Source organism: Branchiostoma lanceolatum, chromosome 1, assembly GCF_035083965.1.
Source record: "Branchiostoma lanceolatum isolate klBraLanc5 chromosome 1, klBraLanc5.hap2, whole genome shotgun sequence".
In the NCBI taxonomy this organism is placed as follows: domain Eukaryota; kingdom Metazoa; phylum Chordata; class Leptocardii; order Amphioxiformes; family Branchiostomatidae; genus Branchiostoma; species Branchiostoma lanceolatum.
This window is the reverse complement of record NC_089722.1, coordinates 9,279,003-9,303,197: the sequence shown is the minus strand read 5'-3', so window position 1 is coordinate 9,303,197 and position 24,195 is coordinate 9,279,003. Positions and strand designations below refer to the sequence as shown.

General features: G+C 43.4%; 1 protein-coding gene across 6 annotated transcripts in view; it reads left to right on the top strand.

Moving 5' to 3' along the window:
• The window catches only part of LOC136432422 (AT-rich interactive domain-containing protein 1B-like), a 47,122-nt gene extending 23,070 nt beyond the window's left edge, over window positions 1-24,052 (top strand). For all 6 annotated transcript variants that reach the window (XM_066423739.1, XM_066423721.1, XM_066423706.1 and 3 more), the window contains 11 exons: window positions 1,855-2,149; window positions 7,071-7,160; window positions 9,141-9,365; window positions 9,685-10,203; window positions 11,805-12,067; window positions 12,755-12,916; window positions 16,153-16,371; window positions 16,758-16,983; window positions 19,090-19,609; window positions 19,990-20,993; window positions 21,336-24,052. In XM_066423739.1, the coding sequence (XP_066279836.1) occupies window positions 1,855-2,149; window positions 7,071-7,160; window positions 9,141-9,365; window positions 9,685-10,203; window positions 11,805-12,067; window positions 12,755-12,916; window positions 16,153-16,371; window positions 16,758-16,983; window positions 19,090-19,609; window positions 19,990-20,993; window positions 21,336-23,152 (5,340 nt within the window). In that variant the 3' untranslated portion in view covers window positions 23,153-24,052. The remainder of the gene's footprint in view (window positions 1-1,854; window positions 2,150-7,070; window positions 7,161-9,140; window positions 9,366-9,684; window positions 10,204-11,804; window positions 12,068-12,754; window positions 12,917-16,152; window positions 16,372-16,757; window positions 16,984-19,089; window positions 19,610-19,989; window positions 20,994-21,335) is intronic.
• The last annotated feature ends 143 nt before the right edge of the window (window positions 24,053-24,195 follow it).

The window sequence follows — 24,195 nt, the reverse complement described above, 5'->3', positions numbered from 1 at the left end:
CAAAACTGTTCATGAAATAGAGTGATTGTTTTTCATTTTCCATGGTGCATCTTTCTACCCGTTGTTAGAATAACAAGGATATTCTCACAAATGTTATGTTCTAAAACATGTCTTGAATGGTCTGTTGTATATTATTTCAAATATTGATATACAGACAATATTTTGACTGTACACGTTCCTTATATCTATGGTAGGGAATCCTGACAGGTGAAAGGTTAAAGGTCATGGCTTTTTTTTATATTTGTTTTCATTTGATGAGACAGAGTCTGCTGTCTGCAAGAAGATACTGGTCCTTCCTCAGCTTCCATTCTTTAGTATTATTTCCCCTCTTGCTCTCGTAGTGACAAAGTTGAGTTGTTACACATTACATTTTAGATTGAGTTTGATTTTGCTGCATTCTATGTGACTAGAATATTGTGTTTCATAATCTTGATGAAAACAAAATGAATTAAAATCTTCGTCTCTTTAACTTCAAACTTCAGTCTTTTTAAGAGTTGTCCAAGCACAAGAAAATATCCATTAAACTGCACACTTCAGAAAGTCAACAACTCATGAATATCAGGAAACAGCTGAGATTAAGGTTATCAAATATCACTAGTTCTAGAAGGATGAAAGAAGAACAAAGGAAAGGCATGTACTAGTGATCTGAATGAAAAGAAAAAAGGTTCTTGAAACCTTATCTTTGATCACATTCTTTGTTGATCCAGGCATAATTGTATTGTCATGCTGGCTAATGTCAGTGAATCCAGGGTATTTACGCTTGTCAGATTTCCTAAGCACATCCCAAAGAGCTTCTTACTTCTTGTCATACTTAGGATTTTACTGATAAATCAATCTTCTTATTAAAGATTATCATTTAATAGACACTGCTGCTACAGGCATCATGAGCGAAGGTTGCATTTTCATTTTCTATCCTTTTAGTATTATACAGTATCCACAAATATTGTGAAACTATACATTGACGTTTTACTTCATTCAAATATAGTGTGCACATATACATTTGTGAAGGATGAATCTTATACATGGTCCAAGTAAGGTAGCTTTAAAACTTAAAGATCAGTTTTTATGCATTACCTCCAGATGATAATGACATAATCATGTAGTTGGGCCTTCAGGCATAGCTATTGCTAAAGGAAACATGATTTCAAACATACCATCAAAGTTGAGTGTTTAATCAACAAAGGAGAACTTTGTATGGATTTTTTCCTGCATGGGGCTCCTTCTCCATTCTACCCAGGTGTACTTCCTGTTTATGTTTGATGTGGTTGCCAGGGGTGATGAAACTGCCTTTGCCTCATGGGTCAAGAATGTCGAGGTCGCGCCCCCAATTATGGATTTGGCTTTCGAGGTTGGGGGGTTTTACCATAGGTTATTTATAGTATTGATTTATGCAGGAGACAGGACATGTGCTCTTAAACCTTTGCTGCTTCTCCTTGATTCTTTTCTCAAGAGAGTATTCATATATCTAAATCTTCAGGTCTGTTGGTTTCAGCAACTTGATACAATGTTGGGTGTTTCCCATAATTATGAAAGAAAGTCATATAGGAGAACCATAGAGGAAAAACTGAAAATTGCTTGTGTTGAAATGTTAACAACTTCTGTTGGAGTAATTGTCTCAGGGATTGCATTTCATTGTCATAATCTGACACTACAGATATGATACAAATACTATTACTAGATTCTTGATTGTACATTTTATATTCCAGAAATCAATTGCAAATGGTCTCCATCTGAGAAAAGATTAAATGCTTATTGCTCCTCCACCTCTCCTTTTGTAGGCAACCATCCTATTTGTCCAAATGAACAACCTTACGATATTGTTATTTGCAACTAATTTTGACAATTTCCTTCCAGGACCTTTCTGGTGCAATTGACGACCTGCCAACTGGCAACGAGGGAACACAGAACAACTCCACACCGCAGATCAACAACCAGAACGACAAATACAATCAGCCTCCTGAAGCACAGCTCTCCCCTCACCCAGGGGTGACATCCCCACACCCCGGGGTGGCATCGCCCCACCCTGGGGTGGCCTCCCCCCACCCCCACCCTGGTGTAGCAGGACTGAGACCGTCCCCCTCACCGGTGGGGTCCCCTGGACACCTGAGTGCACAGAGCAGGTCACCCATGTCACCTGCCAGTGGACCAGGTAGGTTTTTTCTAGAATCTGAAAATAGACTATGCAGGGTTGTTTTATCACCGTGGTTTTCTTGTTCCTTTGAAATACGAGGTAGCCTCTGACCTTCCAACGTCAGTGGTTACGACTTCGAAGGTTGTACTCAAGAGTTTATGAAGGGTTATTTTTTTGCTGTGGCTTGATTTGGTTTTAGGACCTCACAAAAACTCAGCTTTATTTTGAAATTTGCATGCTCGTAAAATGAAAATAACCTTCAACTGAGGTCTGTATACATTCTCTCCGATATTGATACAACAGTAATGCTCCTTAAAAAAGCTAGTGGGGAAATAAATGGACAGGGTGCATTGGGAGTCTAGATTAACTGCTGTTCAGTAAAGAACTGATAGGTGTCCCCACCAAACAAACAGTGGCAAGGGTTTTGGGAGGAGGTGCATGTGGAAGTGAAAATCATTGCAATGAAATAAAGCATTGCACAGGCCTAAAAAATGCAGTTCCACAATTGTTTTATGCAATAGTAGCAAAGTATTATGCATATTGATAGTAAAAAGACATTAATGAGAAACTAAAAGTTAGTTTTTTTTCTGAAAGTTGAGAGACCAGTTCCTACAAACTGGGCAAGGATTCTGGTTTCGAGTCAGTTAGGCTTAGCAGATACACATTTGTATTTTTTGTGAACTGAAACAAAGGATAGGAAACTTCCAGTGACAAGTACATTAACCAATATCATACCTGGGGTACGGCAATTGAAGAAAAACAGGTCTATTGAAGGTCGTTCAACTGTAGATCCTGTATTATTACAGGTGGAAACTTGAGACTTGTGGAATGGAATGTCCAAGCAAAACTTGTAATTAGTGGTTGTTAACATCATAAAGATAGAGGGCACATTTTAGATAGTGCCCTAAATTGTTAGAGAAATGTGAGAAAAGAAACAATTTGATTGCCCTGTCTATATGTAAAGAGGCTAGATTAGATAGTATGTAATCACCAAGTCTTTGGTTTAGGCCTCTTCTTGATCTAGAGTACTATGACAAAGTATAGAATGGCTCAGCAAGCAAGCAGACATTTGCTGTATGACATAACAGGAATTATCATGTCTGTAAGCCATGTTGCTTTAAATTTGTAATTATTTTACAAGAGTTATACCCTCAATGATGACAATGTCATGTGCCACTGTCAACCAAAAAGTCCATCCTTAGTTACCCATATTGACACTTCAATGTAGCATCTAGCACTCCAGGGTGAGCTAGAAGTGCAACATTATCGGATTCCACTGTGTAAGTTGGCACATCCTTCTATGCTGCCATATCCCATTTATTACCTGTAACCTTGAGGGAGCCTCAGGTTTGACTGGGATCTATCAGTGTAGCATGGTGACCTCTGTTCACCCCAGAGTGGGGACATGTGCTCCTGGAAGGGTCGCACTTGGTTCTTAGAGGGGTGCTAATTGCCGAGGCGGAGCTTTTTAAGCCTGGAGCTGTGCTTGTAAAGGGACGCCCAGAGCATTGTGGGATAAGTAGCGTAGGAAGTGCCAAGACTGTTTATCTTTAGAAGGAGGATTGTCTTTTATTTTGGGTCATGAAGTGGCCTGGATCAAGGTTTGGCTCATCACAGGTATTCCTGCTACACTAAGAAAGTGGAGGGGTTGCTTCCAGATTTTCCTGTGTCTTAATGACATTTCACCATTGGATTGCAATTACCATTGCATTTGGTTGCTGCTACTACTCTTCAAGCATGAATGGCACTAATTGACTAAAGACCATAAACTTCCATCTGCGGCAGCCCTTTTGATACCTGAGGTACCCTTTTTCTCTCTCCATTATTTTGATGTTCCCCAGTTTTCTGATCGTAATGAAAAGCTTGTCACAAGTGGCATAAAGGGGTTGGAATTGAAATTGGGTGTTATAACATGGAACCCACTGAGTAGTTTGATATGCAGTAGATTGTCATGTGTCAAACTGTTAGAAACTGATCAGACCATTCAAACTACAGATCTGGGATTTCATTGTTTGGGTTTGGTTGCAAAGAAGACATAGAGAGATTAACAGTATTTATTTTGCAAAGAAAACATGGAGGATTAAACATTACTAATTTTTGGTTTGCAACAGATGGCTCATTTCCATGACATTTGTATTTATGTCATCATTCAAGGGTATGACTTTATTGAGGTCAGTGTCAGAGACACTTAAAAAGAACAGAATACAGCCAGGAGTATCTTAGAATAACATTTTCCAAGCTAATTTATCATATGGTAACCAAAATAAACAATTTCTTAATGAATAATACTTTCCCCCCTTTAGCCGTTTTTTTGTTTTTGTACAAATATTGTTTGTTGAGATTGTTGTCCAACTAAAGGCATAACAAGAGAAGATTCCTTGGTTCATTTCATTCTATGAAACCTACAAGGTATAGGAATAATTGGAAGTACATGTACTGTACTTGCAAGGGTGGGCAATTTGAGATGGGTGTCTCTGCCAGTTTACACAATTATTTACACATGAAAAGCCTTTTGTAAAGCCCTTGACCCTGCCCTCAAGCAAACAAAAGGCCACTTGGCTGTACAAGGTTACAGGTGTTAGTGTGGTGGCACAAAAGACCCAAGTGTGATACGAGAAGGGATAGGATCTTCACATTCATTGCTGACTGTAAGCCTCCTGAATTAATTTTCAGTCAACTGCGTATTCTACCTATTCGATTGCAGTTTTCTACTGCAGGGTTACTGAGATAAGAGTTGTGTAACAGAACACAAAATCTGTCCAACTGTTAGTTGAAAGGAGAAAGAATCGATACTGTGAATTTGGAAATGTTTGCGATGGTTCTACTTTCACGTTTTTCGCAGTGACCTCTTTATCGCAAAATCATGATGCAGCGAATTTGTATTTCCATTGTATTACTACTACGACTATAGAATTGTTTCAACCATGAACTTATAATCTGCAAAAACTTCCTATCAGGAAATTCAGTCCCTGTGAGAATAAAGGAATTTACAGTATGCAGGCAGTGTCATAGAAATCTGAGCTGTGGATAATGACATCCATCAAGCCCGCTGTTTTTCAGTAAAATCTAATGCAGTTCTTATTTCCTGTACAATGAAAGAAAAAGAATGGTACTGAGATTTCAAGCTCCTAGCGTGAAATAATAAGCAACATAGATAAGCTCACGATTTTGATTATTCCTTATTCCAGTAGTGTAGTTGCCAGGTACATTTTTACACCAGAAGATGAATGAAAGTAATAGACTTTTATTACCCGTGCATTTCCGCCATGTAGTAAGAGATAAGGTGATATTAAGTGTGTGCTACGTAGAGTTGATACTGTAGAACTGTGAAATCACGCCTCAAGCATTCTGATAGGTTATAGCTGTATTTTCATTCCCATACATTTTTGTTAATCCTTCATAATCTTTGAAGCTTTATTGTTTGAATTCTCTGTAATGCTACAGTGGATTAAAGCACAGAGACAATATTTTATGCCCCAAAAATTGTCAGTTTTACAGTATAACCTTCATGTTTGAATCATGGGGCAGCGAACGTGCTTGAATCAGATACATAAATCATGGCCTTCAGCTGTGATGTTATTACCTCTGCCAAGGGCATGTTGTTTTTACCAGCATTTGTTGGTTAGTTCGTGAGCTGTGAATAATTTTTTTTCTTGTGTTTTTTTTGGAGAGGTCACTTTTCCTTGCATTTTGTTGAAAGATTTGAAGAAGTTTCAAAAGGATTCTTTGCCTTTGATTCCTAGTGGTTACCTTATCAATCAAATCACGATGATGGCAAGTAAGAGAAAAGATTTTACAACACTATGCTGAGGTACTGTTAATTCACTGGGACTTAATTTTGCAGAAGGAAGGAGAAAGAGGTTTTCGCTCTGTCTTGTGTTGGCGGTTCAAACAATTCTGTAATACAGTTGTAATGCAATGGAAACGCATATTTGCTGTGTCATGAATGCATAGTGGAGAGGTCGCCCCGAAAATAAAATCACTGCGGGCTTCTCAAGATTTAAAGTAAGATTTTGAACAAATCGTAGAAACACATACTAGCTTTCAGAAGGCCTTAGTCAGACCCAGCCGGTGATAAATGATGATTACAGTCACAACCTCCACCCAGTTTCTGCGTTATCTTACTTACAGCCTTTCTATCTCCTGCCAGCTGAGCTATGCAAATGTTAGTTGCAAATTTTACAAGAGCCCCTGGGGTTGCACTGTTTCTAAAGCTCTTGGGGTTACGCTGTGAATAACGCATGTAACAATATTCAAACAAGGTGTAGAAAGTGATCAAGGACTGGACTGAAAAAGTAAACAAAATAATGATAAATGTTTATGTCAGATTTTTAGAACTTAATCAGGAATGATTTGAAGAGGTTGGTAGAAAAGAATCTCCAACATCCTTTGTTCTACCAACTGATGAAATTATTTTCGGATGTAAGAATGAAGTAGAACGCTCTGTGATGAACCCTTCAGTTGTGTTGCTATGGAGACATGGTTGCCATACATGACACAAATTGTTGAGATGAAATATGAATTTATGGTTAGAATTCTACAGTGACACATTATGATGACGTAGAAATCATTGAGATAAATTGGTTCTTATGAATGATTCGCCCCTGGCATTCTGGAAGGCCGGGGCGTTAAAATTTGTGTGTTCAGCACTGATTATTATGAGGAGCAGTTTGTCTACCCTGACCTTGCGTTGTTAGGCTCTGCTCTGTGACAAAAGAAATAAAAGCAAACTAAACCAACCCTCTGGAACTCCTCATGCTAGAGTACATGTTTCTGATATATTTAACACTAGAGGCAAATAAATAGAACGCAGAAAATTTTAATCATCATGTGAAAAACATTTAACTTTGGTACAATTGTTCTTTAGTAAAAGATCATTCATGTATTTGGTTTAGGGAATACATAACTAACAAATGTTTGTTTTTTTCTCACCATTCAGGAACATCACAAATGCCACCACCTACCAGCCAATCAGACAGCATGTCACATAACCAAATGAACCAGTCACCAATGGGGCCTCAAGAACGAGGTACGTGATTAGTTATTGATTAGGTTGCAAGTAATTAGATGTTTTTGTTGTGTTCATGATCCCTTTATTCGCCATATACTACCGTTCCCTCTCTTTCCTTTTCGTTCCACAAAGTCATTGCTCTCATGGTGACACTCTGTAATAAGATATTGTTTGAGGAAGCAGAACAGGTTTGAGACTGTCCCTAATTAAAGCTGAATCGAAGGGAACCTTCATTATGCATGCAGCCACTCTGCCAGCCTGCCCTTTCCTCTGCTGACTCTCCATATGCTTTTATTAGGCAAGCCCGGGCGGCCCTGGGGAAATCACCAGTTCTCTGTAATGCATCATTCAGGGAGAATTTCCCCAGAACGAGATTCGGTTGGCTGACGGCTTCATTGCGTTTCCCCGGCGCCGAGATAAAAGTGCCCATTACCGCTAGAGGGGGACTCCTTCGGTGCCAAAATATAGAGAATTATCAGGGAGGACGAGCTCTGTCGGACGGAGATTGGATCAGATGGGCTGGCATTTATTGGGGTTGGGAGGGACAACACTTGGTCAATCGTTCCCCGTATACGGGCCGGGTTGGAGGGTGACGCCGGAGGAGGAAAGGGACGTAACACCCTGACAGAAAATCCAATATCGTCAATAAATACAAGGCCGGCGTGATAAGAGAGGTCGGCCGCGTGTCGCATCTCAATAACCTCCCGCGCTCACTATTCGTTATTCCAATATTACTGCTCAAACTCACGCTGGCAAATGAAAGCTGGACCTGGCAAATTGGTTGCCGAATCAAAGCCCTGCTCCTCACAAGGTAGTTATTCAGACCTCTCCATTTCACCCCGGAGTTAAAATTAACATCAACATATATGCTTCTTGCAGCTTCCAGCATCATTGTTTATTCCGTAGCCAATTTATGCATTCAGGCATCCTGTCGAAGACTATTTGCTGTTGACACACTGTGCGCATCTGTGTGCTTATTATCAGCAATGTTTGTAAGTGTTGATTAGGATCAAATTCACTGTGAAGGTTAGATTCATGCATGGTAGGATTTTTGATATTATAAAAACAAGCAGGCTACAAAAGTGCATGATAATCCCTTCCTTAGTTTGACAGTTGCAAATTCGGGCAGCCATTTTGGATACGTATCACCCTAGCAACTACGCAGCGTGCATCAGTTTTGCCATATCAAAGTAGCATGCGGGGACATAATTACCGACATGACCCAATTTCGCGAGAGAATGTCATTTATTTTCACCCGTGTGTTTAGGCGCACTTCTGAGGCTGTCTATTACGCCGGGAGGCATTTATGACATGTGCGTACGGTACAGGCCTGTAAATTGGCGACACGTTACCCTGGTGAAATAAAGTAATGATGCACTGTGGCAGCTATTAATTTCTACTTCAATGTGAGGACAGGGGGTCAGGGCAAGTATGGGGAAATGTATAAAGACCAATGGGTACCAACTTGCTGTGAAATATGGCAGGGTCCATTCTTACATCGGAAAGTAATCTTGGGCAGTGGAGAGGCCATATTTTATGGCACATTGTAAATTCTGGTGTGGCAGGAAGGCTGCTCTATGGGGTCGAGTGTCCCCCTGAGGTTACCCGTGGCAAAGTTTCAGGACTCAAGTCAGATATGTGAAATAGGAGCATTGTTATATGAAATAAGAGCATTGTTAGGGGCAGGGAAGGTGAATGCATACCTCCAATTCGAAGCATCAGAAAATCTGTGCCTGGCATCATCACAGTTTGTGTTTAGATTATGATGCCCCAACTAGTTTTGAATTACCAAGGCCGTACTAGTTAGTGAGCATGTGACTTGGTCCGAATGTTCAAATTTAGGCTAATGAACACACTTGATCAGCAGTCCTTAAGAAATATTTCTACTTCTAAATTAAAACGTTGAAACATTTCAAATACAGTACATGTACAATATCATGGCTACTACCATCTAATTCAGTACGGTTTGATGCTAACTCTTGTCATCTGTTGTTACAGGGGGGTACCATCAGCAGATGCCCCCTCCAGGAATGCAAGGGGGGCACCAGATGGGGTCTCCTATGTCGCCCTATGGCCCCCAGCAGGGGAAAGCGCAGATGTCGCCAATGTCACCAAGGCCAGCAGGACAGATGCATCCTGGGATGGGTGGAGGGGGTCACCAGATGCCCCCCTACCAGCAGGGTGGCCCGCCTGGCCAGGGTTACGGGCAGTACCCCCAGTCAAGTGAGTAACATTGTGCATTAATGTATCATATATTGATGTATGATATCTCCAGCAGGGCATTTTGTTGCTAAGCAACACCATACATTTTGGCTGACAAACGTTGAACAAGGGTCATAAAAGGAAATACGGAGAAACCTACGTGATGTGTCAGTATTCTCCACATCACCTTAGCGTTTCATTGTTTGGGGACAATCGGGTCAAGGATTAGACAAAATAGAAGTTATTTTAGAACATTGTTATTGATTCCTGATCAAATAGAGAAAGGTGACAGTTACAGTTTTTGGAATGGCATTTCTGATTTTCTTCCTCTGTGTCACAGGTAACTATTCCAGGTCGCAGGGCATGCAGGGGTATGGAAACATGCCCAACAGCTCCGGCTACAACCAAGGAATGGGCATGCAGACGCCTCACATGCAGGGAAGCAGTAGTGGCGGGAGCGGTATGCATGGTCCCGGGCCCCAGTACAACATGGGGATGAACCGAGTCCCGCCGTCTAGCATGGGCAACAGCGGGAACTTTGCCGGGGGAGGGTACGGATTGCCGCCGCAGGGAGGTGGGAGCAGCATCCCCAACACTGGATCCAGCCAGGCACCGCCAGTCAACTCCTTCGGCCAGCACAGCCCGGGGATGAACTCCAGCCCGGCGGCGGTGTACAAGGCCCAGCAGGCCCAGGCCACCGCCACCAGCATGAGCGCCGCACAGATAGCTGCCCAGGCCGCCGTCATGGCCGCGGCCAACACTGCCGGCCGGCCCACCGCCGCCGCACACTCCGGCTTCCCGCAGCAGCAGCAGCAGAAACAAGGCTACATGCCGCCACCTCAAGCCCAGCAGCTCAGAAGTGGGTACCCCCCTCAATACCCCTACACCCAGGGACAGCAGCATGGGGGGTATAGCAACGTGCCGCCAATGTCAAACATGTCCGATACACCCCCTATGGGGCATGGGCAGGGCATGATGCCACCCCAGGGCCCCGGCTACAACCAAAATCCGAATTACAGTTCGAGCATGGCGACCGCGAGCCAACCCTACAGCCAGCCGCTGGGGCCTCCTCCGGTTAGCACCGTGGCAAACACTAGTGCAGGTATCTCGAACGTCCATTTCCTGTACCTGTATACGGTACTGCCCGCTGCCGCCTCTGCTACATGCACGTACTCGCCACGCCCTCTGCACGTTGCATGCTGGGACAGTCCCCCTGGGTTCATCTCTCCCTCCCCCACAATGCACTGCCCACTTGTACTGTCTCTGTGGTTCACATACACACTCCTGCATTGTGCCTGTTGCATGCTGCTCCAATAAAAGTTTATAGCAACAAGATTTCCTTCATTTTCTGTTGTCTGACCTGATAAATTCCTATTAGTACAGCAGCAAAGAAAAGCAGCAAAATATTGCTGTGAGTAGTGTCTATGTTGTTGTCAAAATCTTCCCTATCAGTTTCATACAATGTAGTTGATAAAACCATCAATAAGAATGCAACCAAAGACACTTTCTTGGACTAAATTGTTTCTGTTTGATCCCTGTGATGATTTTCTATTAACTCCTCACTGCAGGGTCTATTTGTTCAACAAGACATTTTCCCACCTTTTACTGACTGTGATAATGAATACAGTGTTAATTTGCAGTGTGAATTGGACAAAGTTGTTTGTATTAATGGGCCACTGAAAATCATTTCATTTGAAACCTTCTGGAAATGAAAAACATGTGAAATTTATGTCTAACAGAGCCAATTAGACCAATAACTTGTTTCAAAGACAGGTGCTTAAACCCCTATTGTACTGATACCTATCTCTGGTGAAGTGTTTTTCATGAAGTCTCAGCAACCTAATGCCACCTCTTGGATCATATTGGAGAATGAAGGAATCTTGTTGGTACGGCTTGAAGGGTGATAACAATGGTCACTTTAGCTGCTGAAAAAGACTGCCATTTTGGGTCATATCTGGCTACAATCAAAGCTTCTTGAAATGAGGAAACAATGGAAAACATTGGCATGAGATGGTCTGTTGTTATGGTGAAGTGCAACATCATGCAATATAAAAACCCTTTTATCTCAGGTGTTGACTAGAATCGAAGATTCACTATCAGCAGCTCAGTAACTACATAACCAATCAAATTGTTCATCTGGCAAAGGAAACAAGTTGATTGGATCAAACGTAAATGGAGGCTGTGTATCAAGGATCTGTTTCCAACAAGGTTGTGTGCACTTTGTCGTAACCAATCTTATACCAATGACCATTTGCAACAACCGGTAATTCACTGGGCTGGAATGGTGATGGGGGCATAAAGGAAAACAGTATGTCCCATCACACAGAGTGACAGAGTGGATCAATTTGATGTCTGTTGGAAAGCTTTGATCTAAAGGCAAGTCCAACACCTAACTGACCTAGTTGGAATTGCAATGCTTTACAAAATATTAATTTTTGTACATGCCTTTTTTGTGCACAGGTCCTGCGACCACAGCAGTGACTCAGAGCATCACAACTCCGGTAACCTCTGCAGCCGTGGTCACCACCAGCGCTAGCAACGACACAACCGCCAAACCAGCCACGCTGAGCGAGCCGACACCAAAGGACGAGGGGCAATCAAAACCGGAGGAACAACAGGATAAACAACAACAAGGAGATAAACAACAACAGCAGCAACAACAACAGGCTCCTGCCCCACCTGACCAGCAGCCTCCTCACCCACCACCACCTCCTGTCAAAAGGGTGAGAGAAGCTTCTCAAACTACCATTACAGTTGGTAATTTTAGCGTTGGATGGGAAAGAAAGTAGTTCACAGCATTTAGTTTTAATGGTGGGAAGAAACATTACTGTCTGAAATGTTAGTAATCAAAAGTATATTTGCATTGATGAAATTTTTGCGGTCAGCTAGTGACCATTTAAGTAGCTAAAATAAAGTTACAGTTAACAAATCAAGAATGACACTGATATTTTGTCCTTGCTATTTTATGCAAGATATGAAATAGACTATAATTTCCTTTGTACCCACTTTACTATGATCTGTCAAAGTTCAACAACAAAAGGATTGTCTGGAACTATTTATTTTTTCATTGTGTGCATGCAAAAACTGTATTATTCTGGGTTTCTGCATCCATAGACCCAGAATTAGTTTGTGTGCACAGATTGAATTGGGATGTTTTCAGTCGTCCAAGCAAGCTTTTTGGCTCGGCTCTAGCAAATCTCAGACATACAATATAAGTGTAAACGTGAATGATCTTGTTTGTTTACTGTGCAGAAGTAGGACTCGTGCTCCATGTCAACGGTAACCATGGCAAGAAAAGTGTAGTACTTTTTATTTGCAAGTGAAACATTCCTAAGGTTCGGGCCTTTGTTTTCGGCCATGCTGAAATTCTTTGCACTGAAAAGTTGTTCTAAATCTTTCTTGTCCTGCAGGATAATTCCTCCCAGCCTCCGACGCCTTCATCCACCAATATCCCAGTAGCCTCTCCTGTCCCTGCGTCACCGGGCGGGGCCAGCATGTCCTCCTTCCCTGACGACATGGAGAACAACAGTAACTTCAGCAGCCCTGGTTGGCCAAAGACTCCCTCCAGTCCAGTAAGAAAAGTTACAGCCTAATGTGGCTTCTGTTTACGATTGCTAAGGGGGCTGTCACACTTGTGCATATATCAAGTCCAATGAGTTCAGTTTTTTTTTTAAATTTTGTTATTTGTCAAATCTAAAATGCATCTACAGATACTAGAGTTAGTGAACAGTCTTAGAATATTCCTTATCAATCCATGTACAAAAATAAGTATAAGCAACTCATGTTCTATCATAAAAAGAAACATTAGGGAATTCATACCAACTTGACATACGCACAAGTATAACAACCGGCTTGGAGTTACAATCAAGAAGGCTGAAAGACATTCTTCCAGCTAAGGTAGCAATCTGGTCCAAATTTGTATGGGGTTAACTGGAATAACTGGCAGCAAAGAGATAGTTGAATACTATCTCTTTGTGTATCAAACTGTTTGTTACATCCCAAAACTAGACATTTCATTTATCAGTATCCAACACACTTTTTAAACTAAACAGCTGCAATGCAGTTTGAAAGAAGAACATGTTCTGGGTCTCAGATTTTCTCTGAGTGGAAGAGTGGGAAGACACAAGTGCCCTGATGGTGGGATGTCATTCAAAGACGGATGTCCCACGGATGCATATTTATGAGCTCATTACTTTATCTTTAGATCCTGACAATGAATCACCATGTCAGAACTGGTCATTGGAACTGGAGCAGTGCCAGTTTAAGTCTCACGGCTAGGTGTGGGAATGCAACATAAGAAAATTTGGCATATATCTTTTTCTTAAACTTTGCTTAGAATAGGCAACATTTGTGGAAGCTATTTTAGTTATGGATACAGCAGGGCAGTCTCCAGCACCTGTCCCTCCATCCTGAGATGGAAATTTGCTTCTTGGGAGGGAAAAAAATTTCACCCTGTTCATAAAAAAATCTGTTCTTCACAACATGAAATTTTTGAAAATTTATTTTTGATAGCCCAAAATGGAAAATTTAACCATGGAAAATGAAGCTGAAGACAGCCCTGGGAAACAGCCAGTCTCTGAAACTTAAATGAAGGACTGACACTTTTTCTCCTGCCTGCCACCTCAAAATATCTACAATTTGGCTCTACTGAAGGAGAGAATTTCTGCACACGGCAGTGCCTGTTGCTTTACAGCTTACATCTTACTCAGCTTGGGTCAGGGAGGGTTGGACATGAACTAGTCCGAGATTGCCCAGAAGCTTGAGCTTATTCTGACACTGAAAAGCCAACAGGAGCAGCTATATCTATCTCCTCCAGTGGCAGACAGACATCCAGAATTGACTGATGGGCCACTAATAACAATGTTGATAAGTGTCATGACCCCATGTACCAGCGCTGCCCCTGGGATGTCATGGCGAGGTTATTATCATGTTATATGTGAGAGGGGCATTGCCCCCGGGGTCTAACATGCTTCACCATTTGCTGTCATGCATCATGCATTCTTCTGATAGCAGTGGCCAGTTTTTGATTGATGTGCATTTTACCGTGGTCTTAAACATCAAGGTCTTTGGCATCAGGGATTCTTGTGGTTGTTGTGTCCTGTCTAAATGTTCCTTCTGAAAGGCTTCTGTTTTGGACATTGTCCCTGTTCAAAGCAATGCCTGGCGACAGCTGGATTATAATTGCTTTTTATGATGGAAAGTAGTGGAATGTTCCTCCCAAGTATTGGGAAAACACTGGTACAGCTTGTATCAAAATTTTGTCATTTTGTCAAAATAGATTCCATGCCTAGAAAAGTCCAAAGAAGCCCTGCATGCAAAATGCACAAAGAGATAACAAATTAGTTTTAGGTCTTTGCTGCTGGAGAAAGCAATTCATTAGATCTGTTTCAACAATTGAGTATGATTGGTTCTAAGGAATAGCACTCTCGGTACTGCTTCCTTCTCAATAGGTCTAATCTAATAACTTATAGTAAGATATACAAGTACTGTACTCAGTTTGAAAAATATAACTTTGCACTTGGTAGAACTGCGAATTGTGTTTTGATTGCGTAAGTTCCCAAAATCACTGCTTTATAATTGACCCGCTACATCTACAAATAATTGATCCAAAATTAGTGTTACTTTCTAATATTGGTCTCATCCAATCCCCAAAGCAACATGTATTCAGACTCAGAGAGCACAGTGCTGTTCACTACCAATCACAGAAAATGCAATTAAGAAGGCTTGCAGTGTGTTCCGCACTACTGTGCCTCGCTTGAATAATGCCCTGACTGGGGAGACTTAATTAAGGAAGAGGCAAGCTAACGACTGTCATTAGTGTACAATAGATAGGTCCTCCTCCGGGTACTGTTAAGGTGTTTGATGGTATCAGTGGGGAAACTAATCTTACCCACAGTCAGGCAAGCACACACCTAATCCCTCCTTCATTTGCATTGCAACAGCTGAAGCTGAAGATAGAACATGCTGTGTTAATCTTGGTCAGGATTTCCATAGTAACGAAACAGGTAGAAAATGATATTATTAATATGTTTTTAATGGATAAATGAGGACTATTACCCAAAAAAAGAAGTACCCAGTACAACCCCAAATCTCTACCTGACGCCTTTTCTATTGATGATTTTTTTTTTGAAGAGCAAAATTTTGTTCACAAATACACAATATTCAAGGAAGATATGACCACAATAGTGTCACAAAAAAGGACATTGTCAGATGACATTGAGAAGTTGATAATGTAAAGGAAAGTGTTAATGTAAATACAGGAAAAGAGTGACAACATGCTATTAGCAGACACACAAGCATATAAATATAAAGAGCCCCAATACCCCTGGGGCTAACCTAATCCATTATTAGATGTCTGTTTGATCGCTTTACTGTGGGAGCACTTCAATACCTTTTGATCTTTGATGTGTATTATATGGTTGGTAGTAGCTAAAGTTTATTGCCAACATTTGACATCTGACCAGCTTTTATATGATACACGGATATAAAATTTTCCTGTCAGTGTTTACATGGCCGCAAAAGAAATATAAAGCAAACATATTCTTCTGGGAAAAACTAAGAAGGGTTGTAAACTAGTGTGCCAAAACACATGTACATGTAGAATGAAAGCGTTACACAGGGAGCCTATAGAATAAAAGATGTAGCTGGGTAGTGATGGGCAAATGCACCAACCAATAAGTAGAAAAACGCTATTCTTCCTGGTCCATCATTTGTCATCTTGAATTGTCACAGCCAATTCCAAATAAGGTGTTGTCTCATACCAATGTTCTAAAGCACACCTGATTCACGTTGCATTATTTCTCCTCAGCGCAACAACCAATCACAGTCCCCGATGCCGCCGGAGCAGATGTTGAAGATGTACGACAGTTTTGGAGAAGACATGGAGCGGAAAGTGTTCCTGGACACCCTGGTAGCCTTCTGGGAAGAGCGCGGTTTCCCTAGCAACAAGGCACCATCTATCAGCAACAAGCTGGTGGACTTGTATCGCCTGTACTTCCTCATCAAAGAGAAAGGGGGCTTTGTGGAGGTAAACAGATGCAACATATAGAAAGAATTTGAAAATTTGTCAATTTCCCTCTTGTGTAAGTGAGGATACATATCTGTTATGTTCTATTTGGAAATGTGCTACACCATATTTTTCTCCCTCTTCTACTGTAATTCTTAATTTGATATTAGCTACTTGAACAGTCACTAGTCAACCACTAAAATGTCATCATCGCACATATATGATCACTAACATTTGTTCCCACCGTTGAAATTGAATGCAGTGAACTATTCCCTTTTTCCCCAACTGCGAAAATTACCAACCGCAATATTTGATGGATTTAATTTCCTTTTGAGCAAGTGAGGATACATATCTGTTCTGTTTGGAAATGTGTTTCACTGTATCGTTCCCCCTCTTCTAACTTGCAGGCTTCAAAGAATAAGCAGTGGAGGGATGTGTGTCAGGCTATCAACATCGGCAGTTCCACCAGTGCTGCCTCCTCCCTGCGTAAAAACTACATCAAGTACCTGCTCCCGTTCGAGTGTAAGCACGACCGAGGGGACGTGAATCCACAGGTGCTCGTGGCGGCAACGGACAATAGCAAGAAGTCCTCCTCCATGGCTGCAGAGGCTCGAAGACTTGCTGCTTCTCCAGGTGAGCTTTACTTTGAATTTCCCAAATTATTCCCTTGTGTAATTTTACAAACTTGTCAGAACAATAGCATTTGACATTTTTAAGCATATATCAATAACACTACAGTAAAAAAACTGAAAGGTTGGATGGCCTTCTTATCAACATTGTAGCTCAACAGGGACAGGACAGTCTTTAGTCAGGTTTTGTCAGTCAGTTGCTCAGGTATCATTTGTAGTGAAGAGTTCAGTCTGACTTCATTCTGTTCTGACTTGCACTGTTGAGGTGTGCAGTATTGTTTCTTCATCCTGTGATGGACAAGTGGATATGAATATGAGAACGCAATGCATGATGCCATATTTTTCCGGGTTCTGAGTTAAGACATTGAAGAGTGTATGATTCAGATGACATTTTTACCAGCTGTTCATCTTTGAGAAGTATGCTTAATCAAATGTTGGCAAGCTTTGCGAAGTTATGCAAAAGCTGTGTCATCAATCACTTGTTGACAGAGACCGAGTATACCATGCTGCAATTTGCCTGAAGCAGTTCATGGCATAAGACAACATCTATCACACCTGTAAGGTAGTGACAAGAGCAGCCAAACCCACACCTCTCTCTCATAATTGACCCATCTAGAGCTAATCTGTCTCCCCTGAACAAGAACATCTGTCTGCCCCAGTGACAGCATGGAAAATCAATCAGCCTGTGGCTTTGTGGTACAAGGACTCTCTCCAGAAGGTCTTTCATCCTTGTGACTGATGCGCTTCGCTGGGAGGCTGTCTGAGTAAGGTGCTGGCACATGTACAACCTGGGGCTATTATCCCTGCCACAGCCGGCAGTAATGTGTTCACAACAGACAGTAACAATGGATCCGCAAATTAAGAGGGCTTTCCCCGCGTGCCCCCTCTGACCCCTGTGCTTGCAAAGAAGGGGCGCTAATTTGTATTGCTGCCAAGTGATCCATGAAAATGTGGTTAGGGAGCAGTCAATGCACCAGCGGAAAGCATAACAGTCATCAGGGGGCTTAGGTGTTGTATTGACGTTATGTAACACAATCATGGCACATGTCTGCTTTAGTGCCCAGCAATGAGCCCTCGTCACCATTGGCTGTTTGGTAAGAAGCACTCAGTAACTCAGTAGTAGTCAGGAGGCTAGTAGTAATGAATAGCATGTGGCTGTGGACTTGTGAATGGGGATGTTTGGGATTCCCCCACTTAGCGTAATGTTAGCTGGCAGAAGCCCTCCCTGTGATAAGGTTTTGCCTGGAGGCATTTATGTTGCCAGGTGATGGAGTGGGAAGGAAATGTGTATCATTGTCAGCGGCTCTCTCAGGATCGAGCAGTGGCTCAGATAGCTTTTATATCACTGGCACACAGGGTGTATCTTACAAGATAAGGCTGCCGACTACCTTCAACTGTTGAAGACCCGTTTATATCCGGCCTGTGGGGTAACCATAGAAACTACTTCAATAGAAGTGTTTGAAGTTATTGTACAGCCGTTGAAGGGTATTTAAGGTTGTACTATTTACTGTAAGGCACACATGTCCTTGGTGAGATTGAAGTCTTACTGTAAGGTAGGGTCAAGCAGCCATTTGAAAAACGTACAGTGTTGGTATTCTCTGGTAGTATTGTGGCCAAATTTTGCTGTAAAACACCTCAGCTTAGTGTAGTGAGCAAAATGTTTTGGAAATTTCTGAGCTTTTCTGATGACTCTCTGATATGGTTTCAAAGTGTTGAGAATAGTTCGCAAGGTCTGCTCGTCTAAGGAGCAACAGTGCTTGACAGATCACTTGGGATGTTCACTTGTCTTAGGAGGTTGCCTCGAGTTGTAAATCAAACTTATGACTGTTGTGATAAGAAGATCTTTATAGAAACTTATAGATACAGCACCAAACACAGTAGGTACTAGCCTGTAGAAATGTTCATTGATTCAAGTTTTTTTACATTACACAACTGACTCTGTGACAGATGTTGGTTAAAAAAATAGACATGTATTTTACTTATTGCCCTCTTCTAATAATATATATACACATGTTAGCAAGGAGTGTCTGCCAAAGTAAATAATTGGAGTGTTGCATTTTTTTTCCTGATGATGTAATTTCTGACTGAAGGCGTTACATTTGTGTTGTAGGTATGGCTGGGATGCCAATGATGGACAGACCCCCATCGCAGCAGCACCCCATGATGAACTCCATGATGGAGGGACACCACGATGGCAATATGCTCCCCCCTGATCAACAAATGGTACCACCCACCAGTGGGCCCAACATGATGCCCCCTGGGAGCATGGGAAACGCCGGTATGATGCCTCCTGGCAGCCAAAACAGCATCAGCGTGAGAGACCCGTTTGCTGACGACTACCAGAAGCCTTCCATGCCTCAGCAGAACAGCATGAACCCCAACATGCCTCCCTACATGAACCAGAACGACCCCATGAATCGCGGAGGTATGAGCATGCCCGAACAGTACCGTAACGCTCCCGCTCCCTACCAGAACGACCCTTACGCCATGAACAGGAGGCCGCCTGTGCAAGGGAACGACCCGTTTGCGGCACGGCGAGGGGGGATGGTGAACGACTCCTACGGACAGCCGAGGATGGGACAGAACATGCCTCAATACCCGGGATATGGTCCACAGTTTGAGAGAGAAAGGTGAATTTCGTGGTTCTGCCTTGTCTTCAAAGTAACATCACTCAACAATCTAGATCTGGACTTGCCACATTTCATAGGCTCCATTTCTATGTATTGTCATATTAATTGCATGAATTTTAGTAGATTAGAGAACATGTCAGTGAGAGAATTCCTTTTACCATGCTTTAATTATAAATTCCTCATTATGAAGCAATGTAATGTTTCTTTTTTATATGCTCCTCATATACTTTGTAGTGGTTTTGCATTTTGTAAGCCACTTTGATTATGTTTGGACTTTCTCACAAAGCATTTGTCTTTGAGAATGCACATGTCAGAATACGTTACTGTAACCAATCACTGGCCGTTGCTTATTTCTGTATTTTTCTTTGTTTTTGATACAGATTTGAGCAGCAGAACCAGACGCCCAACATGCCTGACCAGCCACCCCCTCCTGCCCATAACATGATCCCGCCCCATGGCCAGACGCCCCAGGAGCAGGGCATGTACCCCCCTCGCTACGGCCAGCAGCCTTCCCAGCAGCCCATGCAGAGACAACCCCCTCACGAAGGCTACACACCCCCTTACCAAGGACCCCCTCAGGGCCAGGCCCCCTACCCACAGCAGCAGGGGATGTATCACCAGGGCTACCCTCAGAAGAGGCCCGCAAACGACATGTACGTCCCACCTCCTAAACGGCCAGAGTTCATGAATAAGGAAGACCCTTACGGGATGGGATTCAGTGGACAAAGGCAGCCACATTTTAGCCAGCCGGGCTTTGGTACACCCGAACGGCCAATGCCCGGCCAGCACGGGTATCCACAACAGTTCCGGGAGGGACCATTGAGCGGCCCGATGGCGCCGCACACGCCACAGCACATGATGGGCCCAAATTCGCACAGCATGGGGGACAGGCCCTCTCATGGCCCGTGGCCAAACAGAAGTGAGAGTGGCTTCCCCTACCCGGGTGGCCAGGCACCGCCAGGACCTCACCACGGCATCAACCAAAGGGAGGATTTTTTCGACCAGAGGCAAGTGCGAGACCCGTCGCAGCCCCACTGGCCCCCGATGAGTCGACACCAGCCTGGTAGCCACCCTTTTCCCCAGTCTTCGTCAGCCATGAGTCACCACATGCCCTCGTCCTTCTCAGCCTCACACCACCCTCCCCTCCCTCCTCACACCACTGGCCCGGGGAGCCCATCCCTCCTCGCCAGGCAGCTGCAGTCTCGAATGTCCCCCCATCGAGATAAGGCTTTCCTCGCACATCGCCTCTCGTCATCAAAGATGCCGCCTGTCCCCGGGATGGGAGCCATGCAGCAGAGGAGAGAAATGCAGTTCCCACCTGATTCGGTAGAGGCCACTCATCCCATCCTGGTCAAGAGAAAGAGGCTGACTTCAAGAGATTTGGGTCAGTTTGTCATTAAATGTTTTTCTTCATAGATCCAAATAGCTTTGATAAGATTTACTTACAATAGGCCTGTCTTTGGAGTCATAAAATTGTCACAGCAATTAGAAAGTTTGTAGGTCACACAACGAATTTCATACATTTTCTGTGTTTTGTTGTCCTTTTACATTTTCCAATAATGAAGTGTTGCAAAAATCCTGTTTTGGTCGCTGCTCAGCGATCACCATACATTGAAAATGGGGCCTTACAGGCAAAATTCACATGTTACTACTAAATTTTTTTTGTCGGTGTAGGATTTACACATGTATATGAAGGATAGAAATAAACCTGTGTTGTTTCTCATAGGTCCTGTTGAGGCGTGGCGCATCATGATGGCGCTGAAGTCAGGACTGCTGGCCGAGGCCACCTGGGCGCTGGACACCCTGAACATTCTCCTGTTCGACGACAACACTGTCACCTACTTCAACCTGCAGCACCTCCCGGGCATGATAGAAACTCTGATGGAGCATTTCAGGAGGTGCCTCATTAGCATATTCGGGATCCTGCAGGAGTACGAGGTCGGCGATGACAAGCAGATCTGCCCACTACCTCCGGAAGAGAAGAAGAAGAGGGAAAAGTTGAAAGCTCTCGAGAAGAAGGAGAAAGAAGACAAGAAAGACGAAGAGGAGCTTGTGATGGGACCCAACAACTTGAAAAGGGCCACGTCAGCCCCTGTAGTTAGTCCGTTTGATAGAAAACCAATCAAGGTGGTGAAGAAGGTAGAGGATGACCTCACCAACCCCAGGGCGAGAGACTGGGATCTGAAGCAGGAGTTTGAAAGCGGGAAGCTGCACTGGGAAATAGGGGGAGGTGACGATACCTCACACATCATTGCTTTCTTTGATAGCAAGGGGAGCATTCTGAGAAGATGGCACCACAGTGATTCACTGGAGGACGAGGACTCGCGTGACTCATGCGGGGAAGCCAAAGAAAACGAGGACGAAAATGACAACAAAATCAAACAAGAGAAGGTGGTGGGTACGCAGCCAAGGGTGACAGTCATGTTGGATGACATGCTCACAGTGAAATCGGAGGGTATCACCATAAATGCCAAGGCTTCGGAGGATGGGGATGATTCCGAGGAGGCAAATATCCTCGCAAAGAAGAGGAAAAAAGTCAAGGTTCTGGAGGACGAGCCCCGCAGCAGAGATGAGTTCCCCTTGAATTTGCTGACCAGTCAGCAGGACCAGTTGGCCAGGAGGTGTATATGTATATCCAACATATTCCGTAGTTTGTCCTTCATTCCAGGCAATGATTTGGAAATGTCCAAACACCCAGGACTACTGCTTGCCTTGGGCAAGCTCTTGCTCTTGCACCACAATCACCCAGAGAGGAGTCAGACGGTGCGCACCTATGAGAAAGACGAGTCTGAGATCGACGCCGTGCCGTACAAGCGGGAGGAGTGGTGGTGGGACTGTTTGGAACTGTTGAGAGAGAACGTTTTAGTCATCCTCGCTAACATCGCTGGCAACATGGATCTGTCCATATACCCCGAGAGCATCAGCCTTCCGATATTGGACGGACTTCTGCACTGGACGGTGTGTCCTGCCGCCTGTGCTGTGGATCCGTTCGCCACCGTGTCCGAAAAGTCACAGTTGTCTCCACAGAGGCTTGCCCTGGAAGCCTTGGCAAAACTGAGTATCCTGGATAACAATGTGGACTTGATCCAGGCTACTCCCCCCTTCAGCCGCCTGGAGAAGCTGAACAGCCATCTCGTGCGGTGGTTGGGTGACAAGAAGCAAGCGGTGATGCGCGAGTTTTCTGTCGTCTTGTTATCGAATCTGGCGCAGGGAGACACCATCACGTGTCGCGCCATTGCCTGTCAGGCCGGCAGCGTGTCTGCCCTGATCGGATTCCTCGAGGACGCGGAAGCCACGGCGAGCGCCATCGCGCAGAACCCTCGCATGATGCAGATGTCCCACAACCAGGAGATAGGGACCAGTCCAGACATGATGCGGCGAGCGGCCGTGACGCTAGTCTGCTTAACCAAAGTTCCAGAGAACAGAGCCTTGTTTGTACAGCATGAGAGCAGAGTGCTTACTCTGTCGATGTCGCACGTCTTCGACCAACAAATCTTAGGACACCTTTCCGAGACACTCTTCTTCTTATCCAAAGAATCATAGCACAGGACAGAGGGGAGAGAGATATGCAGTTGTGTATAGTGGGACAGTAACAGGCTGCTCTGTAGATCAAGTTGAGACATGTAGATTGGGCCTTTGAAACCTTTTGTACACAAGCCTAAGTCTTGTACTTAAGAAGATTAGTTGACATTCTTCCAAAACCCAGTGTCACTTTTTTGTGTGCAACGAAAAGATGTCTGTTGTATGCAATCATGGGGTGAGAGGGAAATCTAGTCCATTGTCAAGCCATCATCATTCAGTGCAATAGGTGTCCACCGATGGATGTTGCACTGGGTACAACAGAACATCTTGTGCAGCATTTTAACAATTTTGTACCCCGCAATATTCTTTCCACACCGTTTCTAGTGTTCGAGTCCCATCCAGGCACCTTTGATATGCCTCACTCACCAGATGCGTGCTGTAAAAATGAACAGTGATTTAACAGTTTAGTTTTATAGACAACTGCCCACCATGTTCCACATATTTATACTGTATGTAAGGGACAGATTTGTTTCTAGTTGTCACCGCTTGTAGTCGCAGTCTTTGTGTCAGTGCACAGAAAATATGAAATGTGGAATATTTAAGCCTATGACGTCGTAGGAAGCAGGAGAATCGAGAGAGCAGGTTTTTGAAACCTGTGTCAGACAGCATCATGACATTATACTTCCACATAAGTTAAGCCCATGGCCAAGGTAGCCTCTCTTCAGATGGATTTTCCAAGGAAAAATTGTCAGAACGATTGAGAATTTTTGCGTGGATCTCAGATGTATTTGCAAAGTGCTCTAAACAGTTGAAGCTGGTCATAGACGCTGCCTTGATGACCGTTATCGGGCACTGTATAGTCATGCGCACTTTGTACTTGATGTCTCAACCATGAAATAAATGTTTATGTAAAGATCTGCACATCACTATAGCGTCTGGTCTTCTGGTGAAGTAGGAATAGGTTTAACACTACTGGTTTGAACAACCGTTTAGCTGTTGGGAACCGGAGGAGGGAAAACTCTCAACTTAGAAAGAACGAAACGTCAGGACATTTCCCTTTTGCT